This window comes from Lolium perenne, chromosome 7 (genome assembly GCF_019359855.2).
Source record: "Lolium perenne isolate Kyuss_39 chromosome 7, Kyuss_2.0, whole genome shotgun sequence".
Lineage (NCBI taxonomy): Eukaryota > Viridiplantae > Streptophyta > Magnoliopsida > Poales > Poaceae > Lolium > Lolium perenne.
Window position 1 is genome coordinate 177194462 of NC_067250.2, and position 26552 is coordinate 177221013.

Consider the following 26552-nt stretch of genomic DNA (forward strand, 5'->3'; position numbering starts at 1 on the left):
TCCACCAGCGAGCTCTGCCCCGGCGGCGCGGCGACCTCCATCACCACCCAGCACGGCAGCACCCGTACCCGGTGATCCTGCCGGTTGACAGGTCTCGCGCGCTCTCACACCTGGCTACGGCACGTCCGCGTCTCCCGAGCTCGGCGGCGCGTCGAGATCTGCCTAGACGGTGCGGCCGTGTCCTCCGAGCTTGGCGTAGCGATTTCAGTCATTGTAGACTCTGGCAGGTGATTTCCGCTTACTCTTCTTTACACCTCACTGTTTTATGGTTCAGCAATGCTACAACTACGGACGTAGGTCTAGGATTATTGTTTATGGTTCTGTTCATCGGTCCAGGTCAGGGTTCTCTATTTTCTGCACACAAAAAAATACCGGATTGACTGTTACGGATTTTGTTTATTTGTGTTCGGAGAAAAGAGAAATTTAGGAATCAATTGGGATGACACTTCATTTCAGATAAATAGTGCTTAGAGCCTTAGACTGACTACATGTGATTTGGAGAGTAGTACAAGTCACCAAATATATATTTTTATAGGACATTCCAAAACTGTAACTTTCAGTATTAGAAATTCATGCTCCAATCCCTCTGTCCCATAATATAAGATGTTATTACAACCTGCTAACTGTATATTGATTGTAATAACATCTTACATTGTGGGAATGAGGGAGTATGTTTTTAGCTACTCTCTAAGAGGCATGTCCATGTGGTTTTATAGGGCATCACTGCCTCGATGGCCTACACTTTTTGCATGGCTATGAGCCAATGATGCTGGGACCCGAACACACAGGTGGTCAAATTACAGAGATCGATCAATCGGTTCATGCTGGCAAAAGGCGAAGATCAAAGTCCAAGGTGTGGAAGGAGTTTACCCCGCTGTTTAGTGGTCAGAGCGCAGAGTGTAAACATTGTCGAAAGCAGCTTAGCGCAAAGAGTTCAGGAGGAACCAGTCATTTGTCCCGGCATCTAAAGATCTGCTCTGCACGACCTGGAAACACCACGAACAGCCACACTGTTTAGCTCCACAGCCTCTTGAAGAGCTCTCTAAGACTACAAGCACAAACCTTTGCCCGCTTCCAGTCATGAGCAATGCAGGTTTTAGGCACGTTTTGGCTGGTATGTATCCTACTTCTAGCATGATATCACGGGTCGCCACTGAAGAACAGTTCATCACTATGTTTCAGAATGAAAAGCTGAAACTTAGGGAGGAAATAGCATTTGCACCCGGGGGAATTTTCTTGTCTGTTAGAAACTGGGAACTTGGACAGCAAGCTTTTACGTGTATGACAGTGCACTTCATTAATAGGGACTGGAAGATGCACAGAAGAATCATCAGATATTTCTGTTCACACCTTGGATACAAGCCAGAATACTATATCGGCATCTTGCCTAATTGGCAAAGTTTCATGTGTATATCTACTAATCTACCACGACAAACAGTCGAGGAATATAGTCTTGAGAATAAGCTTTTGGGAATTGTGTTGTGTGAGTCAGTGGAGGATACAATGATATTGGACTTGGAGAAGATTCTTACAGGGAAGAACTATCTTCTTGCCAAATGTAAGTTAATAAATATACCATGTTCGGTGGATGTGCTTCATCAGCTCTTCATTTCTGTTCCGAATGGCGATGGAAACAAGTAAAAAATGGATTGATTACATGACGTACTCTCCACTATGGAAGGAAAAATATCAACAAATTCTTTCGAGAATGTACCTTCACAGACCCTCTTTCGGTTCCAAGAGATGGTACTCGACTTTCTACCTAATGGAGGCTGTGTTGCAATTCAATAAGAAATTTCCAAATCCTATACAGATGGACTCTGGTTGGTATCCGTCCAAACCATCTTCCGAGTCACTTGAAGCAGCAGAAAGTTTCTGTCTGGTTGCAAGGCCTATTTATCATGCAATCAGAGTATTATCCAGCCCTCGCTCGGCTAGCAATTCATATTTCCATGCACTCTGGAGTGTGAGGACAGTTCTGCAGGAGTCATCTGGTAACATGTGTATGGAGCGTGTTCTTGATATCAAGGACATGTTGAAAACTTTTGATGAAAAATGGACAAAATTGTATTTGTGGCTGTCTGTGGCTGTCTGTGGCTGTCGTGCTAGATCCTAGATATAAGATGAGATTTCTTGAACATTGCTTTAGACAAGCATACGGTAATAGTGCCAAAATGTACATATCTGATGTGCGAGGAAAGATTTATGAGTTATTTTTTCGATACTGTTGCCGTGCTGATGAACCGAGCAGAAACAACAATAACGGCATGGAGATGAATACTAATAGCAGTGAACCATTAGGTTTCACAGATCAGAATTATCATGAAAAAACATCATATGATGATTCTTTGAGCGAACTCCATGCGTACCTGGATGGAAAGCTCTGTTCTCCGAATGATATCAACTACCTAAGCAGGGAAGCCTTATCTCAGGATGGCCATTTTGATATCCTGGAATGGTGGAAGGCTAATGCTTCCATATACCCAGTACTTGCTGCGGTCGCACACGATGTCTTAGCAATATCTGCATGTGCGGTCTCAGAAGAATCCGCATTCGATGAAACCGATGAACGGGTCTATCTGTTCAATCAAAAGCTGAGTCATGAAATGGCAGAAGCTGTAATCTGCACTCAGGATTGGTTCCAAGATTCAGGTATGTTTCTGTGCTTTAGCATGTCGTGAAACTAAACTTCCTGTATTCAGACCTGACCGGTTTTTGACTGAATATTACTCGTATCGGGTAACAGGAAGGAGTGACACGAATGGTGTGAACTGCTGTGTGCCTATTTAACTCACGGTCAGGTTATTTTCCTGTCTTTCTGCGTGTCTTTTATGCTTCCAAACCGGTCTTATGTTTTATTACAGTTTTCAAGATCCTTTAGTGTTACCCATTTCAGTTTGACATGAAGTGTATGACTTGCTGCTGTTATTGTTGTTGCTGCTGTTGTGATCAATATTAGGTTTTGTTTCACGTTCAGCGAGAAAACGCCTTTGTCAGGGAAGTCAGCTCTGTAGTATTTTGCACATATGTCCTAAAATGTAACAAATGAAAGGGAACAGTTTTACAGGGATTATCCACATATTGCCTTTCAGTGAGAAGTACATTTGGAGAGTACAAAGAAAAGAGAAACTAAAGAGGACATTTCTTAGCAATCCTATGTACAATTGCTGTACCAAGCCATTTCACTAATCTACACACTTATCAAATCCTAACAACAGACACTGCATTAACCAATAGTCCAATACTACTCCAATATCATTAGAAAGAATATGTCATCTAATTACTAGTCACCACCACACTGCACTTAGCAGGCTAGCACCATAATAATCATATGTCAAGTTTCAGAGGGGTGTCCACATCTGTGACAATCCATTCTCCTGGCTCCAGTTTGTGGGCAACTCCAGCCTTGAATTGCTGTTGCTCAGCGCTGTCCTGATGGCCTTCGTATCAGGGTTGTCCCAGCCCAGCAGGTCCCCGAAGCTCACCGATCCTTTCAATGGCAGTGCTGGCAAGCCGGAGAAGCAGGACACTTGCTCAACAGCCGTGCCGCTGTCGAAAGCTATGTAGGCATCGATGAGGGGTGCGAGCGACTGCGGCGCAGCCAGAAGGTCCAGTTCACCAGGGAATGTGCATGTTTCTTCAGAAGGTGGCCTTGGGGTAGTTGTTCTGCTCTTGTAGAAGACCCTGCATAGCACCCAGTCTTCCTGTAGGTGCCAAGTTCACATGGTTAAGTGTATGTTCATACTACTAAGTAATAATTGAAATAGAAAAAATATTCCTTAAACAGTCAATCCTTTCATATGAAGTAGGTAAGGCTGAGAAGACTTCCGTTGCTTAAATCAATTCAGTAGGCTCATGAATAGTTATGCTGATGCAACTAACATGACAACCTCTGCAGCGGGGTCACTTGATGAAACTATTATTCCTGAAGTTATCTACTTTTAAGGCATAGCAATTACAGGGACCTGAAAAATTCTTAACTAGCAGCTTGGGCTAAACAATGAGCGTTGAAGAGTCAAATTAATCATTCTCACGGGATTGTTAAGTAAATTATCTAGTTTTCTTTGGAAAGCGCCCTGACGTAAACACTTGAACGATCATTCCAGTGACAGAGACTCTGGAGTGGACCGGGGTTTCTAAATTGGCAACTCGCAGGCTGTACTTTGCAATAAGTAGGTTCAGAGTCAGAGCAGCATGTTTCTCATGAAGGAGATGATCATTCATTCAACCTAAACAGTAGAGATCATACGAAATTCTGGCTTGAGATCCATAGTGACGCAACGCGTTTGATGGCAAATAAATGAGCTGACGCGAGGAATACATATCAACAGTACTCGCTCCATTCTAAAATACTATCAACTGTACTCGCTCCATTCTAAAATACATATCAACTGTGACTGCATGACCATTTCCATTAAGACATTGGCTATTGCTTCGTATGGGAATATCTTACTAGTACAAATGTTTAGGAACATAAATAAATATAGAATAACATGAAATATCTTGTGTGGAGATGAAAATTTAGAGAATTTTAATTGCAAGCTAGGGGTGGCCTAGTCTGGAGATGTGGTAGTAATATCAAACCATTCAAACTTTTTAAAAAAATGATGCTATGCTATTTTTTAAAAGGAATATGGAGCCACAAAACTATGCAATTTTCTGCATATACTGATAGAAAAAAAAGAAAAAAGAAATGAAAGACAATTTGTCTTCTCTCCTTCATAATTCTGCATGAGAGTGGCGTGTCCAAACACTGCCGAGGGGGTCACACAAACCGAATGAACACAAGCAAGAAGAGCACGGTATTGATCCTACCTTGAGCTGGCGCCTCGCCGCGGCGGCGGCGGCGCGGCCATGCTGCTGCTGGTGGTGCTCGTCTTGTTCCTCCAGGCGGAACTCGTGCATGACCCACTCCGTCCTGGTCCCCTTGGGGGCTCTGCCCTGGTAGAAGACCAGCGTCTTGCGCATGCCCACTACCGCCGCCGATGCCTCGCCGGAGCCGGTGATGGGGCGGTCCTTTCCGGTGGCCTTCCAGTAGCCGGAGCGGGTGGCGCGGTTGGTGCGCTGGCCGGTGGCGTACTTGCGGTCGCGCAGGCTGAAGAAGTACCACTCCCTGCCGCCCACGCACGCCGCCTCTGTGATCGACCGAAGAACAGAGACGAATCAATCTCAGCAAAGATTAGTTGTACTTATAAACTAGTAGTAGTAATCCTATCAGCAAGGTTTCGTGGTGTAGTTGGTTATCACGTCAGTCTAACACACTGAAGGTCTCCGGTTCGAACCCGGGCGAAGCCAAGTTTTTTGTTTTTTTTTGTTCACGATCTGGTGCAGAAGCGCGCGAATGAATCAGTTATCCTCTCTCCGAAAAAATTCCATCCATTTTCTTTTTCCTCCTTCAAATTTATGGATCGATTTCTATGGAACTTGATTACTGAACTAAGTTCATCGCCAGCACCGTGGTGCACCAACAGGATTAACCAACCAGCAGAGATAGATCCAGAGAATGAAGAAAACTTGCTATGAATCATCCATGTTACTACTGTAGCAGACGTACCTGGAAGGTCCCATGGCTCGCACTTGTTGAGGTCGACGTCGACGATGTCGACGCCGCCGTAGGCGCGCCGGCCGGTGAGCTTGTGGAGGAGGTAGTCGAGGACCAGCTCCTCGTCCCTGGGGTGGAACCGGAACCCCGGCGGCATCCTCGCCTCCATCATGCCGATAGAGCTCATTCTCCACCGCTAAATTAAACTGCTTGCTAGCTAGGTAGCCTCTTCTGCTATAGAGAGAGACGGGAAGGGACGATGAAGGGGTCGGTACGTACGTACACGTATTAATAGTGCGATCGAGCAGGGTCAACTGATCGATCATGCACAGTATGCAACTTGCCATATTCTTTTGCATTGATGCTTACGGTTTGGAAATTAACTGTAAGTCCTCAACTTCGGCGACTCTTTCCTCCTATCCTAAAGCCTGCACTAGCCACTAGATATACGCAAATCATACATACGTAAGTGCTTGTGGAAATATACAACTGTATTTCAGTATTTATTTCATGGAAAAAAATACATTTACGCATACTTGGTAGTGGGTGCACACGCATGAATGCACACACGTGAATACGTATACGTATGAGTATGATATTGCTGCTGGGAAAGCGTGCCGTGTCGTCGGGTATACGGTATTTAGTTTGTTTCGTGGATATACATGGTTCGTTCCATCCATCGATCTCTAGGTAGCTAGCTAGCTCAGAGGCATGGGCGAGTGATTCTGATCAGCTTGCACCTTGGATGAGTTGAAGACTCTTCTTTTTGGCGATCAAACGGCCCCGGCCTGACCAAGTGGCCGGCGTCAATTATTTGGGGCGTCGCCATACTGCAAAAGATAGCTTGCGACAGTGACATGACATTGATCGTGTTCGAGGCTGTGAATCAAATACTGAACTTATGAATTAGTTTGAGGCTGCTAGTACCAAATAGATATAGATTTTCCATATCTATAGTGCCCAAAACTAGCCTTGTTTCTCTGTCTCCTTTGTACATATCTTGTACATCTTCTTAATGCAATAGAAAAGCTTTTTCGTCAAAAAAAAAACAAATCATATATGCCCACTAAAAGAGAGACCATATGATTTCCAAACAGAACAATAGAGCGACTAAAGAAAATAATCGCTGGCCACTCGCTTACCGACTACTTGCTAGCCACCAATAAGTCAAACAATCAACATTCATTTTTCATCTTTATTCAATTATCTAGGGACGTCACAATATTACAAAAGACATCGAAAGTGATACCAATGGTCTTTGAGGCTATAAATCACACAATGAACTTGGACTAGTTTGAGGCAACGATGCACATTTCGCAAATTTCTAGTTCCCAGAACATATTTTCCAAAAGGAGCCGACTATATATAACGGCCGTTGTGCCTTTAGGAGCAGCTGCCAACGGTTGCTTTTGAACTCTTGCATGCATACCAGTAGCACATATAGCTGACATCAACAAATATTCCATCTGATTTCCAAACAAAACAAATAGAGCGATTGGGGAAATTAATTTCTGGCCACTAGATTGCTACTGCTCGCTAGCCACCGATTGTTCGAACAAGCAATATTCATTTTTTATCTTTGTTTTCAAATTACCCAGGGGTGAGACGATATTGCCAATCGTCTCGAAGATGTAAAACACGCAATGAACTTGCCACTAGATTAGTACTAGTCCTTGTCCAATGAATAAGGGTTTTACAGTATTTTTTTAAAAGTCAGATTACGTAAAGTTTGGCAAAGGTTTTAGAAAAAAAAACATTAACATGTATAAATCAAAATCAATGCCGCTAGATACATCATCAAATATATTTTCATATGATATATATATATATATATATATAATGTTATAATGTTATTGTTCTTGATAGTTTTTTTCTAAAAGTTCAGTAAAACTTTACTTAGCTTGACTTTTTTTAAAAGATATAAACCTTATTCATTGAAATGGAGGGAGTACTGCTTGTTAGCCACCAATATTTTAAACAATGAATATTCATTTTTCATCTTTGTTTTCAAATTATCCAGGTTGTGAATGATCTTGCCTAAGACAGCGAAAGTATGCCAGTCTTGTTCGAGCTACGCCTTAAAACACACACAATGAACTTGGACTAGTTTGACTAGCTCTCGGGAAATAAATAAATACTTACTTACCAGATAAGGTAAAAGTACCTTTCGTGCAGCTAATTAGGCAAGCACCTAATTTTCCTTATCTGTGCCGATATGCTTGTGAAAGAGAGACCAAATGATGCTAGAAAAATATAGAGGCCACACTAGCTTACCAGTCTTATTTCTTTTTCACTGGTACATATTTTCAAAAAGGAGCCGACTATATATAACGGCCGTTATGCCTTTAGAAGCAGCTACCATTACCAACGGTTGCCCTTGAACTCTTGCATGCACACAGCACGCGAGTACCACAAATAGCTGACATTAGCAAATATTCCATCTGATTTTCAAACAAAAACAATAGAGCGATTGAGCTAATTAATCATCGTCCACTAAAACTACTAAAGGCGCTCCCTCCCGAGCGTCTCTGGCGGCGCCCTCCTCCTCAAAACCCTAGGCGGCGCCTCCACCCCCCACCCCTGGCCGCCCCCGCTGCCTCCGTGGTGGCAGCGGCGGCCCCCTCCGCGTCGAAGACGGCGGCAGGGATGGCGGTGTGTTGCTGGTTTTCCTCGGGAGTTGGGGGAACGCCGGTGGAAGCGCAGGGCGGCTATTCGGGTCGAGGCCTGAGGCCCTCCGGCGAGGCGGTAGTGAGGAGATGGCGATGCGCCTTCAGCACGCCTTCGGCGTGCATGGCGGCGAGCCGGGTCGACGGGCCATGATCTGGGCTGACGCCGGTCTGGTCAGATGGCCAGCCACGGCCGGGGCGAAGGGGGCTAGTGGTTCCTCGGGTCGCTGGTACATGCAGCCTTGCGCTAGGTCTGCATCTTCCTCTCTTTTCACTCCGGCATGAAGGAACTGGTGGCGTGGGGGGCTGCTAGTCTCGTGGATAATGGCGGTGGTCCTATGATTCGTCCTATCGCCAAGTTGATGATCTGTTGCTGCGTGTCCCCATCGATCTGCCGGAAGTGGCGTGTTTTGGAAGGCTCCGCTGGTGCTCCACGAGGTGTTCTATGCCTGGAGTCTGCCGGATCGGGTGGGATTCGGTCATGCGCACCCGTGTTTTACTCTGACCATTTGGTTTTGGAGGGAGCGTCTCGAAGCTTTGCTGGCTGTTAATATCATGGAGCATCTTCTCGTTCCGTGATGCTGGCGAAGAATGGCATTGAAGCCGAGATCTGAGGTCTGGCAATAGCGGCTCGAGTCTTTATGGTTATGAAGAATTGACTTGGTGATTTGTGTGATTTGGAGCAGCGGCATGTAAGCGGGGGAGACTGCACAGGAGAAGGTCATAGTCCTACCACTCGGGGTGAAAACCCAAGGTCTGGTCTTAGTTGGTTGTGGCTGGCAATGGCTTTGTTGGAGGCATTGTTTTGAGAGCGGGGACTTTCTTCAGGGTGAAAACATAAGATCTATGATCGGGCGATGCCGATGTTTGTGCACTGTTTTCTTCTTGGAGGCGTCGCTTTTGAAGAAGCTGGACTTCATATGTGCTATCTTGGTGGTGTTAGTACTACCATTTCAATGAATGAATCATTGTAGTGAGACTTTTCGTTTTTTGTAATTCTTCTTTCTTTTTTGAATGTGTGCATCCGTAGTGCCGCTAGGGCAATGTGTTGTTGCAGAACTGGGTGTAATTGGTATCTTTGCGATATTAATATATACTATTATCGAAAAAAATATTAGTACTTTCTACGTTTTTATTTACCCTGCCTTTTAGCTTTAGTCAAAGTCAAAGTTTCTAAAATTTGAACAAAGTTATAGCAAAAAAACATTAACATCTATAATTGCATATTTACATAATATAAAAATATATTTCAAGATGATTTTAATGGTACTAGTTTTATACTTTAGATATTAATATTTGTCCCTGTATTTGTAGTTAAACTTTGTAAAGTTTGACTTTGACTAAACATAGAACGCAGATAATTGTGAACGGAGGGAGACCACCTCCATTTCAATAAATAAGGTTTTTTTTCAAAAGTCAAACTACTTAATTTTTGACAAAAAAATAGAAAAATCATTAACATGTAGAATTTAAAATCAACACTGTTAAATAGAACATGGAATATATTCCCATATGATCATCTACATAATATCATTGTTCTTCTCGATAGTTTTTTTTAAGTTTGATCAAACATTACTTACCTTGATTTTTTTAAAGACATAAGCCTTAATCATCGGAACGGGAGGAGTATTGCTCGCTAGCCACCAATAATTCAAACAATGAATATTCAGTTTTTACCTTTGTTTTCAAATTATTTGAGGATGTGACAATATTGCAAAAGAGCACGAAAGTGATACCAATCACGTTCGAGCTAGGCCGTAAAACAAAAGTTAAAAATAGCAGGCTATGCGTCTTAGCGGCGACTATTTCCAGGCGTAAGAAAGTTATAGAGAAGTTAAGCCATTGGCGTTTTTTACAAAACAAGAAAACTCTTATAAAAATTAGGCATCAAATATTCATATATATATATCATCTATAAATATGATAAGAAATTCAATGATACAAACTTGTAATAAACAATAATGATGATTGCAGTAATAAAAGTAGTGCATAAATGTATATTACATACCCAGGCCTAACTTTCAAATCTAAACATAGAAATATTTGGATTTAGCGGGAGAAATAGCGCTATTTTTAGCCGTATTTAACGTTTTTGCGTGATTTAGCGAGCTATTAGTGGGAAATTTCCTACTTAGCGCTAAAAGGGCATATCTTTAGCAGGGGAGCTGTGAATCCGCTACAGCGATGCTATAGCCAAGAGATAGTGTGATATTTGAAACTTCGCGTAAAAGACACACAATGAACTTGGACTAGTTTGACTAGCTCACCGAAAATAATTAAGTACTTACTTACCAGATAAGGTAAAAGTACCTTTCGTGCAGCTCATCAAGCAAACACCAAATTTTCCTTATATGTGCCACTATGCTAGTAAAAGCTGAGAGTAGTTCGAACCACTTACACTTCCTTGTCATCGTCTTTGTCCAGCTTTAACTATGAAACAGTGGATTCATGCTTTCAGGTCTTATCCACCACGAACGTAGCACCATGACAACAACAACAACGACGTGCGTCGACGGCGACCAACCGAAACTGACCGCCGGCGATGCCATGGCCGCCTGAGGGACGTTAACATCGTCTAGCGGGGGCCGCTTCACGTGGCCTCTCACGTGCCTCAGTCCACATGTCGGCACCGCGTACCGTCCAATGAGCGATCAACGGCGAACAGATCGCCGGCCGTCGCCGGCCGGCCGGGGCCACCGGGTAGAATCCCCTATTCACCTTGTCTTTCATCTAAAATGACTCGTACCGCCAGATTATTGGCTCCTATTATTGGCTGCACTCAAGCATGAGACATGAGAGAGGAGATGAATGTGATGTGTTGTCGTGATAGATAAGATAGCGCACATCTATCGCTACAAGTGGAAAGGCATGGTCATAGTCTCCAGCTCTCATAGTAGAGCAATATACCATTTTTAGTGTTATCATAGGATGATACTCGTAGTTGCTATAAATTTGATGGTCGTGTGCATGGATTTGTAGCAGCCAGCTAGTTTGGACATGCAAATAGCACCACAGTTTGCCAAGCACTGCCGATCTAGGCATGCATACATTTCACTATTATATGTGGCTGGGTTTGGAATATTTATGATAGGTTAAGAAGATGAACAATTGTTTTGGCCGGGTTCTGATGATTAACTGTGTGCTGTGTGCACATCATGTTGTTGCTCCTGTCGATGTCAGAACAATTCCACTGGATTGATGCTCAACACATAAATTAATTGTGCATGATTCTCTTGGGGAGGAGGGATATGTATTGCTGTGTCGCTCTCAGCATAAGGGGCTACCTAATTTTAAGTTTTTTTTTTCTTGGCTCTATATATGGCGGTGTGGGAAGGTTAACCGGTCAGGTCATCAACTTCTTTCTCTGTCACTGGGAAAAGAAGAGGAAAAAACAATTATGATGTGATAGCATGGATGAGCAGATAGGGTAGATAGATCGTGACATGTCAAATATATATATATATATATATATATATATATATATATATATATATATATATATATATATATATATATATATATATATATATATTGTTCATATTGCTACATTGAAAATCTTTTCTTTCTGAGGGAATGCTACATATTTCAAAATCAATGTAACCAAAACTCATCAATGTACAGAAAACATATGCTGACATATGATTGATGATTTTTCATAATTAATTAGTATTAATTATTGAATTGTATGCACCGATCAGCCTGCCTAAAAAATCAGAGTGTTATGAAACGGTAGGCAATAATATTTCAACACCCCTCACTCTTACGCTCCATCAGATAGTCATAGATGTGGGTCGCAATTATCTTTTTATTAGTAATGCATTGGCAGGGTCCTAAACTCGAGTTTGTGACGAGTGGGGATGCATTTTACATTATTTGGAAGGTAATATTATTTGCTCGGATTGATTTTTATATCTAGGTACAGTTCTATTGTTGCCGCTAGGAGATCAACTTGTAGTCCAAGACACATTGTATTATGTTGGGGCATAATTATTTCATAAGGCCCTGCCATGAAATTCCACTCCACGCACTTGACACGGTCAACAAATCAAAGCGGGGGTCAAATGGAGAAGCAAGATGTGAGATTCAGTGAGGTAGTTCATCAAGACAATGCACTATCAATTTTTATCCATAATCCACTATAAGCTAGTTTATCAAGTTTTACCGTTATACCTCTTTATGAAAAGTATCCCTAGAGGATAGCATTGTCCTTTTGTCAAGGGGCTCTTACCTACATAATCCTAAGTGATTCTCTCCACATGGGCATGAGGTCATCCCATCTTCAAGCGAATAAACTCTAGGGTATATGGTCTAGATTTCCAAGTACCATGTGAAGAACTATAGTGGCAACCTCATGAAGTCTCATACACCCACATCGATGTTTGTGCACTCAAAGCTTCAAAGATTCAGTAGGAAATACTATATGGTCGTAGTCACTTGCTAGCCAAGCCCGACTGTCTAAGATGTTCCTTAACATAGGAATAGTATGCACTCTACAAGTTGTTGGCCCATCATCATAATGTCACAACTAATAAACATCCGCGATGCCACATTTCTTGTGTAATTTCTAAGATGGCATCAATATAAACCCCACGAGGATTAGGTCCCGTCATTTGGGCAGTAAACGACCATGTTGATTAGTGCTCATGGCTCGTTTTTTTGCTGGGAAAGCAGGCTCCTTAGCGTCTGCTCGATTTAGATGTGCGTTTCTACTTCACTTGGGGTCGATGATGTGTGTTATTAGGTAGCAACTGACATTGGTAAGTGTTTGTGCGACAATTTTGGTCGTCGGAGGCTAGTTCTCTTGGATTTTGGGGCATTACCTCCTCGTAGTCGGGTGTGGCGGTGACCTACTGATGGGAACGTTTAAAAAGCATGTTCTAGAGTTGGGTGACGATGTGACATGTGCGGGAGACACACATGGTGCGGTTGTTAGTCTCCCACCAGGATATGGGGAGCATCTTCTTTGTCCTCCATAGGGATAAGTGTGGTACCTACACACAAGCATTGAGATAGTGTCCCTCCCCTCCTTGGAGGCACTATCGCGGGCCATTGTCCCTCCCCCTCAGGCTCTTGTGGAAACCCTTAGTCTTGTTTGCTGGACCATGCGGTGACGGTCCATTGGTGTTGCCCCCTCCTTGGAGGCGCCATCTCTAGATCTTATGTCCTGGCTAGTTGGTCATAGTGTGGTTGGTTTGTACGTGATGACAATATTCCTCTCGTTATGGACCTCGAGTCGAAATGGTGGTTGTGCTCAGAGTCTCTTCCCCTTTAGCGGTATCCTTATCAAACATACTCCACAACGATCTTCATCGAGTGTACCCGCCATCTGACGGCCCGATGGGGGGGGGGGGGGGGGGGGGGCTCTTCGGCAATGGATGAAGGGGTTTGTGATATCATGTCTTCTTACAGGTAGACAAAGGTTCTTCCTCCTACAAAGGGCAATCTTCCACATCTTTTTTGTGCATTTGCTTCTTCTTTGGTTAGCAATCACTCAGTGGACAAATTTTCATTATGTTCAAGATTCGCCTCTTTTCTTTATATGTTGTTTGCTTTTTTTAGCGCATGCAAGCTAATTTACTCAGCACCTACCTGATTCAATTGTTTGGAGCTTTATAGATTTAGTGATTTCTTTCTAAAACACTAGCTGGAGTAGGTGTTCATATCAGATGATCCTGAACAAATCGTGCCAACAAATCTCAAAACACGTAAGCAAATTAGAGCCCACAGGCTTCATTTGTGTTCCTTTTTGCCGTTGACGAGCGCTTGTCTGCAATTCATCATCGGGTACGTGCTATGGTAACTCTTGCAAGCAAAGAAGTTGCATGCAAGCAAAGATCCTGCAATCGGTTAACCATTAAATATTCAGGAACGCTCTGGATGCATGCACACCTCAGTGCCATTCGTGTGGCAGTTCTTTTTTGGGCAAATGATTGATGAACAACCTGTACTAGCTAGTGTCATTTTCACGATCATTACGTGGATAAATATGCTTCACAATTGGTATTATTAAGCAAACCTGACGGCAGCAATCGAGATGTATCAACAGCTCGTATGTAAGCAACTTAGTATATTTTTGGCTACCAGCTACGTTTCGTACTAGTACTATTAAGTAGTCTAATTATCTATAACCTTTCTCTACAGTGTATGCAAAATAAGGGGTAGTTTGGTACCATGAATTTTCTATGAGAAGTGCTTAACAATTTCATATGATCTAACAATGAATTTAATCAGTCCACTATCTGCAAATTAAGTTAGCGTTACTGCAAGCAAATCGGCTCGATTTGGGCAAATCAAATCTTTTTTATTTAAGTAATATCAATTGACATCAACATTACCAACATCCCGACCTTAGCTCAGTTGGTAGAGCGGAGGACTGTAGTGTTGCAGAAAAATCCTTAGGTCGCTGGTTCGAATCCGGCAGGTCGGACATTTCTTTTTAATTTCTTTGCAGTAATTTTTTGCTTCCTCATTTTCTCTATCAGTAGCAGAAATGGCTACAAATAGTTCTCCCAAAATCTATTCCCGATAATCACCAGACGCAATGTGCCGCCACACTCGGCTCAATTCTTTTATCATGCATACGCGCCGTGTGAGCCCCTGTCGGCTGTCGCCCCCGATAGCTCGCTCCATGTTGCCCTTTTGGTTCCAAGCATAGGGAGACTGGAAAACCACCACGGATCAACGTTCAAAATGTTGTTTGGTTCAATGATAATTGACAACTATGTAGTAAGGGTTAGGGCATCTCCAGCGGGTGAACGCATTTCGGACGGCCAAAATGTCCGCGTTCATCCGTTTGCGTTGGCCCGTGGATGTGAAAATGGTCATGCGTCCGTTTGCGTCGGGGATGGCTCCAGCGGGCCGACGCATTTCCGGCGCGGGCCAGTTTAGGTTTAGAAAATTCAGAAAAGAGGTTGTAGTCTCAAATTTGCACGAAATTATAGCCTCAAATTAGCTCAAATTGAGGTCTGAAATAAGCTCATCACACTTTGCACATAGTGGGGCGCAAAATGGAGTCAAAAAGGGGCACAACAAGGCTAGAACACCATATGAAGTCCAAAAGGAGGCCATGGTGCTAGACATTGGCGCCGCAGATCAGTCGTCTCGCGCGCGGATTTCGGTGCGCCTCTTCATGAACCAGATCCTGGTGTCGTTATCGACGCTGATCAAGTTGGCTAGCATGATCATTGTGTCCTCTGCAAGGGTCTTGGCCTCGTCGACGCCGCTGGGAACTTACCGAGCTCACCGACGAGGGCGGAGGAGCGACGTCGACGATCCCCTCTCGCTTGACGAGCATGTAGGCATCCGCTATGCTCGGATGGAGGCCTACTTGCGCGGCGTCGGCTTTCAGCTGCATCTTCCATGCCTGCTGGGTGGCCTCCAAGGCGGCGGCCGCTGCATTCCTCTCCTTCTGGTTCCTGCACCGGCTGCGACGCTTGGCGGCCTCGACACCTTTCTCCTCCTTGGACAACACCTTCTTTGCCGCCTTCGGCTTAGCGTCCCGGTCGCCAGTGGCGGCACGCTTTGCGTCCGCCGGACCTGCGGCCTCCATTGTGGCTATGGTCGTGGCTATGGGGGACTCTGGGGCGGCGGCGAGTGCGAGGTTCCCTCGGAATTCATGGTTGTGGCTGCGGCGGTGAGGACCTCCATCGCTTCTGGACTGCTAGCGCCGGTCTACTTTGATTTTTCGCGCGAGGAATGGCCACTTTCGGAAATGTTATCGGCCTCCCTGCCACGTGCGGGTCCTACGTAAGTTTCGGCGACACTCGACGCGTCCACGAAAACGCAAACCTGATGCATATTTGGATCAGGTTTACGTCGCTGCGGACGGTCCAGTCACTTTGCGTTCAACGGTGGAGCAAGGCCCATACGCATTTTCGATCACCCCGTTGGAGATGTCCTTTTGCGTCACCGCGTTGGAGCAAGGCACGGACGCATTTTCGATCAGCCCGTTGGAGATGCTCTAAACAGTCTATCCCTTTTAATAGCCCGTTGGAGATCGAAAAGTGTGTTTGGCACATGAGCACCAGTGCTCCTGATTTCTAAAAATCATGTTTTTTGGATTTCAAAAATTATGAAATTAAATACCCACATACATACAAACATTCTGAAGGTACGGTAAAAAATTTGGAGAAAAATATATTATATTTTAAGCTATAGAAAAAAGACAAATTTCTGACAAATATATACCTCTATACGTAGCCACAAATTTGTTTTTTTCCTGTAGCTCAAAATACAATGTAATTTCTACCGAAACTTTGCATAAATATTCAGAACATGTGTATGTATTCATGGAATAAATGTGATGATTTTTTGAAACACAGAAATACAGTTTTTAAATATTTAAAAAACTGAGAGCACTGGTGCTCATGTGCACCAAATTTGCTTCCGTTGGAGATGCTCTAATAGTCTATCCCTTTTTATTGACCTAGGATTTGGGATTTAGTAGACCGGAGGAAGCAGTACGGAACCTGGCTTTCTTTTTGCAATAAATGCCGAACATGGCTTTATTCTCAACATTGTGTTGCTGTTGTGGACGGTGCTGTTGATATTGGAGAGGATTTTGTCTCAAAGTTAGGGATGTGAAAATGTGGTAAGTAGGATAATTAAATCCATGTTTATTAAGAAGGAAAAATAAAGTCTAAAAATTCGGTCAATCTTCGGAAGTTTGACCAAGAATAAACCACTGCACATCCACACTCTGCTGTGATAAGCAAAATTGGCATAAACTGACAAGCAATCTGCGATCCTGAAAAGAATGTACCCATACTGTAAGAAGAATGGTTACTTATTATACTGCCGCCATGCCATGTTCATGTCAACCAGAAATCCTCTAGAAACATGGCCAGAGTTGCAGCAAGCCTCAGCCTCAAGAGTTAATAATGTTGGGCAACCACATCAAACATGAAAATGGCTGTCAAATTCTCAGGGGAAACGCCGTGGAGTTGCCAATGTTTTCTTATTAAATTTACAAAATTGGTTACTTTTCACGGGTTGGTGATCAAGCAACTGAAACTAAATTTGCACCTAGTATCTTTTCTTGTGCCACCTCCAAAGAATTCTCGGAACACCATAAAATAGCATCTTTCATTTACAAAAGCAGTCTCCTGATGTCACTGAAGTTCAATGCCAACTCTGTGAAAAACTTGCCTGCCACGTGTCACAAAAGGAAGAGAGTAAATAACATGAAAGAAGATGGATGAAATTACAGGACTAAGATGATCAATACCTCCTACTTGGCCGTCAAATATACGATGATCAGCAGACAGCGTCAGGCTCATTTTTGTTACTACAGCAGCCTTCTCTGTTCCTGGACATTGAGATATGAGTTAGAGATGAATGCGACTCATTTAAGCAGGACAATCATATTCAAGAAAATATACCATCACTGTCCATCACTGGTTCCACAACCTTGTTACCACGTCCAACAGCGAGAATACCAGCCTGACAGGAGAATATGGAAAGAGATTAACAGTACGAATTCAAAGGAACACCTTAACTGACAGGACACGGCACAAGGAGGAACCTGTGGAGGGTTAATGATTGCACAGAAATTGTCCACTGGATACATTCCAAGATTTGAGATGCTGCATAAGCACGGACAGGTGAGAATTTCAAATATGGAATATAATCAATGAGACAACAATACGGGTCAATGTCAGACATGTACAAGTCACTTGCCTGAAAGACCCTCCTTGAAATTCATTAGGAGCAAGCTTCCCAGCTCGTGCCTTCTCGGCTAGCTGCTTGACCTAAAATGTTTCAAAAGGGAGAAACATGAATCTTCCATTGCCATTGAAACACTTGAATTAGTCTACAGGTAGTAGGACAATTTTGTATTTTTGGTGATTCCAAGTGCAAGCTTGATTCTGGTTGACAATAAGAACTGCATGCCTACGACTTAAACCGTAGCTCATCACCTAACATAAAGTCATGCTGCTGAAGAAATTCTGCTTAAATAGAATTGTCATACCTCTGAGGATATTGCTGATATTGTCTTTTGATCCGCATTTCTTATTATAGGAGTCATCAGGCCCTATAAAAGCAAAGACTGTCATTACAGACATCAACAAATGCTAACAAAAACTTTTGTGGACAATGCTGTCGTGCCTTCTCTGTAGCAACAGCGATAGATATATCGACTGAATCCCACTTCTGGGCTTCTTCCTTCGCATTGTCCCAGTAAGCTGGCAAATGGTGATAAAGCACAAGATTTACAAAAGCAGAAACTAATAGACATACACATAACCCGCATATGTAACTGAATATTTCATAAATCAGTGGAGCACAAATTTTGAGGAAGACAAACTCTAGCGCAATACCATAGTATGTTGAGCTGACCCAAGTTAATATGCAAATTTATTCATGTACCGTCCGCTCAATATGGAAATAAATCATGTTCATGGAGTTCTATCATATTATTCTACCATTGTCCCTAGGGACAGTAGCACTATAAGCTTCCCGAGATTGGAAATATAATCCCTCATCACTCACTAAATTACACTGACACGCTATTTTTGACAGAAAAATTGTTTACACAGAGATGGTTTGTGCCTGATACATCTGATTTGCAATAAAAACTGGTAGTCTTGCCTAAAACAAATAGACACTTCATAATATAATAGCCAAAAATGTTGCATCATTACCATTTGCTTCAGGGACATTCCTTAAGGCAAGTGCCACAGCTTTTATGACGATATCATTTACTGAAACTTTCACGCCGTGTTGCTCTGCAATATTAGAATGCCCAAGGGAAAAAGGGTTATACTCTGGCTAGGTGAATCGCTGAAATATCAAATGGGAAGAAGATGAATACACACCTTTCAGTTCATTCCTGAAGGCGAGCAGGGGATCCAGTATGACATCTGACAAGGACAATAGGACATAACACAAATCGTTTCAATACCGCCAATAAAATTGCAGACTGTAAATGGAATGAGTACAAACCTTTGGATAGGTACAAATGTGGAGTAGTCTGTTTGGATTCAAGCAACCTTTTTGCAATCACCTGCATATACAACTTTTTTGTCACTTTTGAAACAACAATCATGCACTTTGAATTTAATAGACAAAATAACAAAGTTCATTTAATAGAAAGGCATTATTAATTTCAGCCCTCCCGCTAACAAAACAACAATCATGTTTATGTTTATGTAAATTCACTCAAAAGATATCAGGTGGCACTAGAGTACAAATCATATGGTTGCTACCAACAAGGTAAAAAAAAGGACATGAGTTAGAAAGATAACCTGAATAAAACATAATTTCAATTAGACTAGTTATCCTGCTTTTAGAGGATGTCAGGTAACTTGATTTTCTATTAATGAAATACGTGGTTGCTCTCAAAAAAAAATCTGAATTTATCTATTTATAAAGTATGTGCTGATGCAACAGAAATGAATACGTGGCCAGACACAGTACCTTGCGTATCTGAGTATTGGTCATATCTTCAAATGTACCGCTCTTTTGTGAAGTGGGTAGAGATTGAGTTTGGGAATCACGAGCTGGTTCGGGTGAAGGTGTCGCAGGAGCTGTCTTTTCTTTGGCTGAACTTGAAGCAGTGCCTGCCTTCAATGCAGCCAAAACGTCACCCTTCAGAAGAGTCCCACGTGGACCTGATGCCTTCAGTGAGGAGATATTAAGACCATGTTCTTTGATGAGCATCTTAGCTGTTGGGCTGATATGTCTCAATGCTGGGCTTTCTTCAGCAGCATCAACTTTGACACTTTGTGCTGCACTTCCACTTGACTGATCCTCGTCATGCTCGCCTCTAAAGGAGGTATCTGCAGGTATCTTTGCAATATCCTCAGAGTCTTCAACCTTCAAATGGACATGACATAAGTACTGCTGACATTAAAATGAATGGCCATTGAAAAAAAAGAACCACCAGTCAAGCATGGAGCTATACCGTGACAAAAATGGGTTGTCCAACCTGAACATCCTTTGAACCTTCCGGTACTAAAATCTTGGCCAGATACCTGCAGCATTAAAGGAGTGAACCAAAAATTGAAGGTTTGTCGTTTGTGCAGGTTACACAGATACGCGTGATTACAGAAGGTCACATGGCACAGAAGAATAAACATAAGAGGCACGCACAAATTATGCATAAAGGAATAAGTTTAGAAGAAAAAAATCAATACTGTACACCAGTTCAGCAGCACAACAGAGCAATATATCAAAATATACTTATGCACACCATGAAAACCAAGGTAGACAAGTAGCATAGACATAGTTGTCACATTAACTTTCATACTGACAGTAAACAATTTCACGCGAACTACTGAAACCCTTTTATGTGCATTTTGTGCACAACATAGTATATTTAAAGCAACAAGAGATTTGATGTGGAGTGGCAAAAGTAGTAAGGAAAAATAAAGGATTGTCAATGGTGATTAGATAAGTCAGCCAGTGAATCATATATTTTCTATAATAATGACTGGGCAGAAATGGTAACAAGGCCTAGAAATGCTGAGGCTACATGCAGCTAAAAGAATGTGAGTTCAATAAATTTGGATGCAACCTATCCCAGGAGTTTCCTGACAAGTTCTATCAGCGAATGAGAAGTATGTAACTTATCGAAAGCGCAAACACCAGAGCTCCTTAGGTAAGCACATGATACACAATATTATTTGTTGAACCAAAAGAATGTCAACAATCTTTCTTCAAGGCAACACAAAGTGGAATAGGAGGACATTACCCCTCTTCAAGACTTTCAAATTCAAGTGTAGCTTTATCAGTTTCTATCTCACAGATCACATCACCAACCTCGATCTGGAAACAACATATAGCTTTAGAAGACACGTGCTCATAGTTAACTAAGAGAGGAAATGTTAAGAACTCTATGCTAGGACACACAAGTTATATCAGAGAAGAAGCCATAGCAAAATCATTACCTTATCTCCTTCCTGCTTTCTCCATTTTGTGAGGTTACCTTGATTCTAATGAAAACTATGTTAAATATGTACGTATGGGGGAAATGCACATTGCTAGCATCAATCAAGAATTACTACGACCAATGTTTAAGCTCTTACCATAGTAGGGGACAGCGCTGGCATCCCTATCACCATATGTGGTGGAAGCCCTGCAGAAATGATACAAGCAACTTCATGATATACTGGATAGTATTTACTATTTTGTACCAGCATATTTCAGTACATATCTGGGGTGATAATTAAGTTGCAAACATGAAAATGTAATAAAAGAAAACGAATGTGATGGGCAAGTATGCCAACAAAAGGATGTGCTCAGGGTTCAACAGTAATGTATCGTTACTACATAGAAGTCAGGGTCTTGCTCAGGATGCTAACTTCCCTTGACTGCATGTGAATTCATTTCGTTGCTTAAGTCTGTATTGCACAATAATCAAGAAGCACTAGAAGCTCCGAACCGCATAAAGCTAGCATTTCTAAGATTTCAGTTGATGCAAATCCAAGCATAGAGAAACTACAAAGGATCCATAAGATATCTATACCTAATAATAAAGGAGCTAACGTTTCCTTGGTTCGGTCCGTCGCTTTACGCTTTCGTCCAACCTTGTTTATGTCTTCGTCTGTCCTTCATACGCTCCTTTGACCGTTTCTGTAGTCGCGTGTTTTGTTTTCCTAGAGACCGATCGTTGGTAGAAAAGAGAAAGAAAACCGTGTACGAGTCCCGTCTCCATGTCGCGCACGATTGGGAGGGATCTCTTTCCTTCTTCCTTCCCGCAAGCTATGCATAATCCTCCTAAAATCTCGACGCCTGCACTTTTTTCTGTTTGTTCGTTTCTTACCGGTCCCCGATCTGGAACGCACGGAATCGAGGCCATCGCATCTTCCTCCTCTCCGGCCGTCGACCTTGCCGTCTCCTCACTCTCTACCAGCCTCGGATCAGCACATCTTCGTCGGCAGTGTGAGCTCGCCGTATTTTTTTTCCGTCTTCCCCGACCTCCGCCATGGGTCGTAGTGCCGCTGCTGTGGCGGTCACCAGGTACCTGTCTCTCCGGCGCCCATAGGTCCCCGCGCCACGTCCAGCTGGTGCGCCGTGACCAGTGAAACCAAACCATTGAACCCTTGGGCCTCTTCTCCGTTGTGCGTGCGCCCATACGGCGTCTGCTGTGCTGCCCATAAGGCGGTGCAGTCTGATGTGCTAATTGTTGCTTTTTTTTTTCTCCTCTGTCTGAACTCTGAACGTTGGTTGCTCGCTTCATCTGTTTCAGCAATTGGTCATAGCTTTCATCGCTACTCAATTGGTCCTGTGGTTGTGCGCGGAGTACGTAACTGGACAACAGACATGGCCAGCTGCTAGCCTGCTACATGCTGTTGGGAGGGATCTGTATATCGTGTGTGCCGAGACGCTGCAGTACTCTAGGCAGGGGCTCGATTGGATGTGGTGCGGTGGTGTGATTTGGATGCTGAAGATTTGAATACGATAGGTTCATTTTGCTGGTGTATCATATTCAGGTGCAAATTCAAGAATGATTCTGCTTGTCCTACTGAGCTAGCTGGATATATATCCCTCCTCCAACGAGAGGAATTAGTTGCAGCATCGTGACTTTCTTCTTTGGGGAAGAGTTCTACCAAGTTTCTTGTAAATTCAAATACAAATCCTCTACATGCGTTGAACTGTGCCAAAAGTAGATGGCTCATTACTTGGTGGGAGAGAGATGACTACTTAAGCATTCACTTACCACCATAAACGATGTCTGCTGTGGTTATCAGCGTACAAGATTTAAATTCCACATGCTTATTCATTAAATTTGTATGATGTTGGTTTCAGTAATCACTCTTCGTGGCGCTTGGTGGTTTGAGTATATCAGACTAGGAAGCCCTGCAGTTTCTTAAATATATTAGATAAATTTGACTGAGGATTTGCTTCTCTTTTGTAGCATTGCAGCACAAGCCGGATTGCGATGACTGTGTCGTGGAAGTGTATCCAAAAATGTTACGAGCTATATACATATGTGCTGAATTTTTGTGAAAAATTGTTGTTTGCGGAAGAGTGGACTTTCAACAATAATAATCATAGAGAGCTTGGCTGGACAGAAAAAAAATAAAGGATCACCCACTTCATTCTGCAATTCAACCATCTAGCACTTTGAAAGATCAAAGGTACCAAAGTAATCAGGCACTACATATATGCTTTAACTTTTCTATCTGCTAATCGATATGTACTAAAAAAAATCATACTTTTAGAGTTGCAGTGATATGTTAGTGTTTACTGTTCCACAAGATGGCAATGTTGCAACCATATTTTTGGGTTTGTTTGCAGCTTCACAAGATGGGAGTGTTCCTAATGGTTTTTGTTGTGACATGTGAATGATCCTTCACTTGATTTGTCACCTTCACGGCCAACAGCATCCCGCGGACATTCTACGTCCGCCGCAGATGTCCGCCCGTGCATGGTAACATTAAGGTGTCATAAAGAGAAGAAGAAGAAGGACGAACATTGCAAAAACATTGTGAGATATTGATGCACGAGATTTATCAGTTAGAATTGTTGCATCTAGCGGGATGACATTCCATGTATAAGTTTCGAAGTTGTTGCAAGCTAGCGCATAGTAAGAAGAGTGGAACTGGACGTTCTAACGAGGATTCAATGACCTTGATGATGAGAAAAAACAATGATTTCTCGCTGGCACGCGTACTGAGTGGATTGGCTCAACCAGCTGACAAGAGAGGCATTGGTGGCACACCTTGCCGCGGAGCACGACGTGAAAACGCTGGCTGGTTTTCGTAACGTAGATTTATTTTTTTTCCCGTTGCAACGCACGGGCACTTTTGCTATTAAAGTATAAAGGTACAAATGGACAAAAAATAAATTCCAGTGGGCATAATGTTATAATACATCTACAGCAATAGAGCAACATGCATACACCAGAACCATATCAAAGTTAGAATGGTCTACCTGTCGAAGAGAACCATCGGGCCTGCATACCAACCTGCAGCGAAAATACCGCGTAAGTATACAGCTACGTGAGAACAAGAGGGATTAATCTTTCGACTAACCTTGTGACGTCCACCACCGATGGATGCTGGACGCAGCGTTACCAGATTCGCTCGGGCCATCGTGGAGCCCCGAAACCGGTCGATCGTTCCAGATCGGGGATCGATTCCGCTCCCCTGATTCGCCACGGCCACGGCCACGGCCACCGGACCATGTTGTGGCGGTGGTCCGGGGGAGGCCGCGGCAGGGGAGACGCGTGGGTGGGCGGCTGCGCGGGAAAGGGCAGCAGGGAGGCAGCGGCGCGTGCGGAGGAGCATGATGACGGCGGCGTGGACGCCGGCGAGGTTGGGGGGGCGACGCGGTGAGGTAGGGCGGAGAGGCAGTTTCGGCGGCGCCGGATTTAGGAAATCGAGGTGCCCCGTCGAGCGAGATTGACTCCTGGAAAGGGCGGAGGTCTGGCCGGTACAACTCACCAACAGGGCCGGGCCGAGCCGGGCTTGCTCCAGGTGAGCAAAGAGCCACTTTACCTCTAACCTGTATTTTTTAGAGTACTTTAGTAAAAAAAAGTTAAGTTAAAAAATTCTCTAGAACAAAGACACTTTTGAGAATGGTTTTCATGATAGGAAATCTATTCAACCTATTTTTCATTCCTGAGATTTCTATTGATGAGAAAGTTTACTCTTCCATTGTGCTATCATAATCGCCTCATGTGAAGCCAAGGCTAACACTCTTGCGAATTCGAATTCCACTCACCAGCTATGTAACTATGAACCTTACAGACTCATCTACAATCTCCCACTGCCGCTAGGCATATCATGATGATTACATAGGACACGCAACGCAAACATGTCTCCAAATTATTATTATTATCTGACAAGTGGATCGACTATTTGTGGCGACTAGTAGCGTAGATCAGCGCTATGGTAGATGGTGCTAGGGGAATAACATCACTAAACATTATGTCGTGCATTGCACACGACATTTAATGTGGGTCCCTAGAGGCTAGTAAGATGTGACGCTAACTAGTTAAAAATATACCAAGTATCCATATAGTGAGTTTTGGATGATTCATGAAAGGCAATTACGGAACTAACCAATCTTGTGCAAGACTTGAGGTTTTAGTTCAATATGATTAAGCCATTTTCATTTATTCTTTTCACATCTTCTGATCATGGAAATTGCAAAAATGTATTATGCTTGGTGGTCCTTCAAAGAGATAGAAAAATATATATGCTCATATGCAATGTAATTTTTATTCATTAAGACATAGATATGGCGTACTATCAAGAAGGTCACTTGGCAAAGCATGAGGGGAAAAAATATCGCCTCAAATACCCCACAAAGTTTTCCTTCAAAATCCACTCAAAATCTTCAAGATCTTCTTTTACACTTACCTAATACCTCTAACCATGTGAGTTTGAGAGACTGGAAGAGGCCCACGTTTATGACAAGTCTCTATTTGTGTTATCGCTATTGAGTGTAGATAAATCCGTCCAATGATTTTTATGTATATGTAGAAGGTGGTACTCCCGGATCATATCTATACGGTTCCTCTGAGCATCAACTTAACCCTTTTTTTCCAAACTCATGCATGATGGCATTTTTTCGGTCCAGTGCCACTAAGGTGATTCTCTTCCAGTAATTTCAATCACTCTAGGATGAAAACTAGCCGGTTTCTAGGTCAAAACTTCTGAAATTTGTGTCTTCACGTCCATGTAAAAACCATTTTCAAGTGTTATAATCCAGACAATACCTCCAAGTATTTCGCTCTACTACATTCGATATCCAACTTTCTCGCTGATGAATATAGTTTTTACATGTATGGTGCTCCTAGGTTTAACTCATTGGTACTACCGGGCTAGTTACATTAGAAGTCATATTCCTACTTTTGCCCTCTAAGCCACCAACCACCAACCACCAAGGGAGAAGTAGGACCTTTTTAGTGGTTTTCTAAGAGAAGAGAGAGCTTTTTTACCTACCTTTGTCCTCTATTTCTTACACACCTAGATATACACCTCCTCCTCACAAATGAAATAGCTCGGCTCAGAAGTAAGGAAATTACATCATTGGAAGAAGATACTTCATGATCTCATCTCCAAATATCACATCCCTTGAAGCCTACTTAAAATGGCGCCAAATTATCGAGACCTCAAGCCTATCGAAGTTTGTGCTCATGAAATGGGGCTTCAGGACAAAGAAGATCCTCGAGGCATGTCTTCTACTCGGTAAAAGTGAAACATTGCTTTGAAGGCACCACAATCTGAAGAGATCTCAATTGATGAAGAAGGAGGACAAGACCAACAACAAGTTACTAATGACTTGGCTCTCATGGTTCGCAACTTTAAGAATATGTACACGAAGACAAAGAAAGACTACTTACAACAATTTCAAGTCCAACTTAAGAGACTCCACCAAGTACAAACTCA

The 26552-nt window shown here is 42.9% G+C and overlaps 2 protein-coding genes, 1 long non-coding RNA gene and 2 other non-coding genes across 5 annotated transcripts; 3 read left to right on the forward strand and 2 right to left on the reverse strand.

Moving 5' to 3' along the window:
- Window positions 1-1015: 1015 nt before the first annotated feature.
- Window positions 1016-4187, forward strand: LOC139834234 (uncharacterized). Its single transcript, XR_011749817.1, has 2 exons — window positions 1016-2652; window positions 2747-4187. It is a non-coding gene; the product is annotated as an uncharacterized lncRNA (long non-coding RNA).
- On the reverse strand, window positions 3060-5802 carry LOC127314780 (NAC domain-containing protein 21/22). Its single transcript, XM_051345303.2, has 3 exons — window positions 5555-5802; window positions 4816-5135; window positions 3060-3704 (listed from the first exon to the last, which is right to left on the reverse strand). The coding sequence occupies exons 1-3, from the start codon at window positions 5727-5729 to the stop codon at window positions 3342-3344; spliced, it is 858 nt and encodes a 285-aa protein (XP_051201263.1). The 5' UTR covers window positions 5730-5802; the 3' UTR covers window positions 3060-3341.
- Window positions 5222-5295, forward strand: TRNAV-AAC (transfer RNA valine (anticodon AAC)). Its single transcript has one exon. It is a non-coding gene; the product is annotated as a tRNA-Val (tRNA).
- An 8748-nt stretch (window positions 5803-14550) lies between the features above and the next one.
- TRNAY-GUA (transfer RNA tyrosine (anticodon GUA)) lies at window positions 14551-14635 on the forward strand. Its single transcript is given in 2 exon segments — window positions 14551-14587; window positions 14600-14635. It is a non-coding gene; the product is annotated as a tRNA-Tyr (tRNA).
- Window positions 14636-16955: 2320 nt separating this feature from the next.
- Window positions 16956-24620, reverse strand: LOC127314779 (dihydrolipoyllysine-residue acetyltransferase component 1 of pyruvate dehydrogenase complex, mitochondrial). The gene is made up of 17 exons (XM_051345302.1): window positions 24189-24620; window positions 24088-24121; window positions 21237-21286; window positions 21099-21143; window positions 20903-20976; window positions 20114-20183; window positions 19627-20025; window positions 19153-19213; window positions 19026-19070; window positions 18852-18935; window positions 18316-18392; window positions 18179-18241; window positions 17887-17957; window positions 17732-17792; window positions 17589-17649; window positions 17435-17515; window positions 16956-17355 (listed from the first exon to the last, which is right to left on the reverse strand). Exons 1-17 carry the CDS (start codon window positions 24441-24443, stop codon window positions 17297-17299), a joined length of 1590 nt encoding a protein of 529 aa, XP_051201262.1. The 5' UTR covers window positions 24444-24620; the 3' UTR covers window positions 16956-17296.
- Window positions 24621-26552: the final 1932 nt, after the last annotated feature.

What these genes read in the sequence shown, in the direction of transcription:
- LOC127314780 (XM_051345303.2), bottom strand. Translation starts at nt 5,729, where the DNA reads ATGAGCTCTATCGGCATGATGGAGGCGAGGATGCCGCCGGGGTTCCGG. An exon ending in CGAGCCATGGGACCTTCCAG is followed by an intron (nt 5,136 to 5,554) that starts GTACGTCTGCTA and finishes GGTCGATCACAG; the next exon opens with AGGCGGCGTGCGTGGGCGGC. An exon ending in CGGCGAGGCGCCAGCTCAAG is followed by an intron (nt 3,705 to 4,815) that starts GTAGGATCAATA and finishes TGGCACCTACAG; the next exon opens with GAAGACTGGGTGCTATGCAG.
- LOC127314779 (XM_051345302.1), bottom strand. Translation starts at nt 24,443, where the DNA reads ATGCTCCTCCGCACGCGCCGCTGCCTCCCTGCTGCCCTTTCCCGCGCA. An exon ending in ACATTTGTACCTATCCAAAG is followed by an intron (nt 19,071 to 19,152) that starts GTTTGTACTCAT and finishes TGTCCTTGTCAG; the next exon opens with ATGTCATACTGGATCCCCTG. An exon ending in ACCAGTGATGGACAGTGATG is followed by an intron (nt 17,516 to 17,588) that starts GTATATTTTCTT and finishes CTCAATGTCCAG; the next exon opens with GAACAGAGAAGGCTGCTGTA.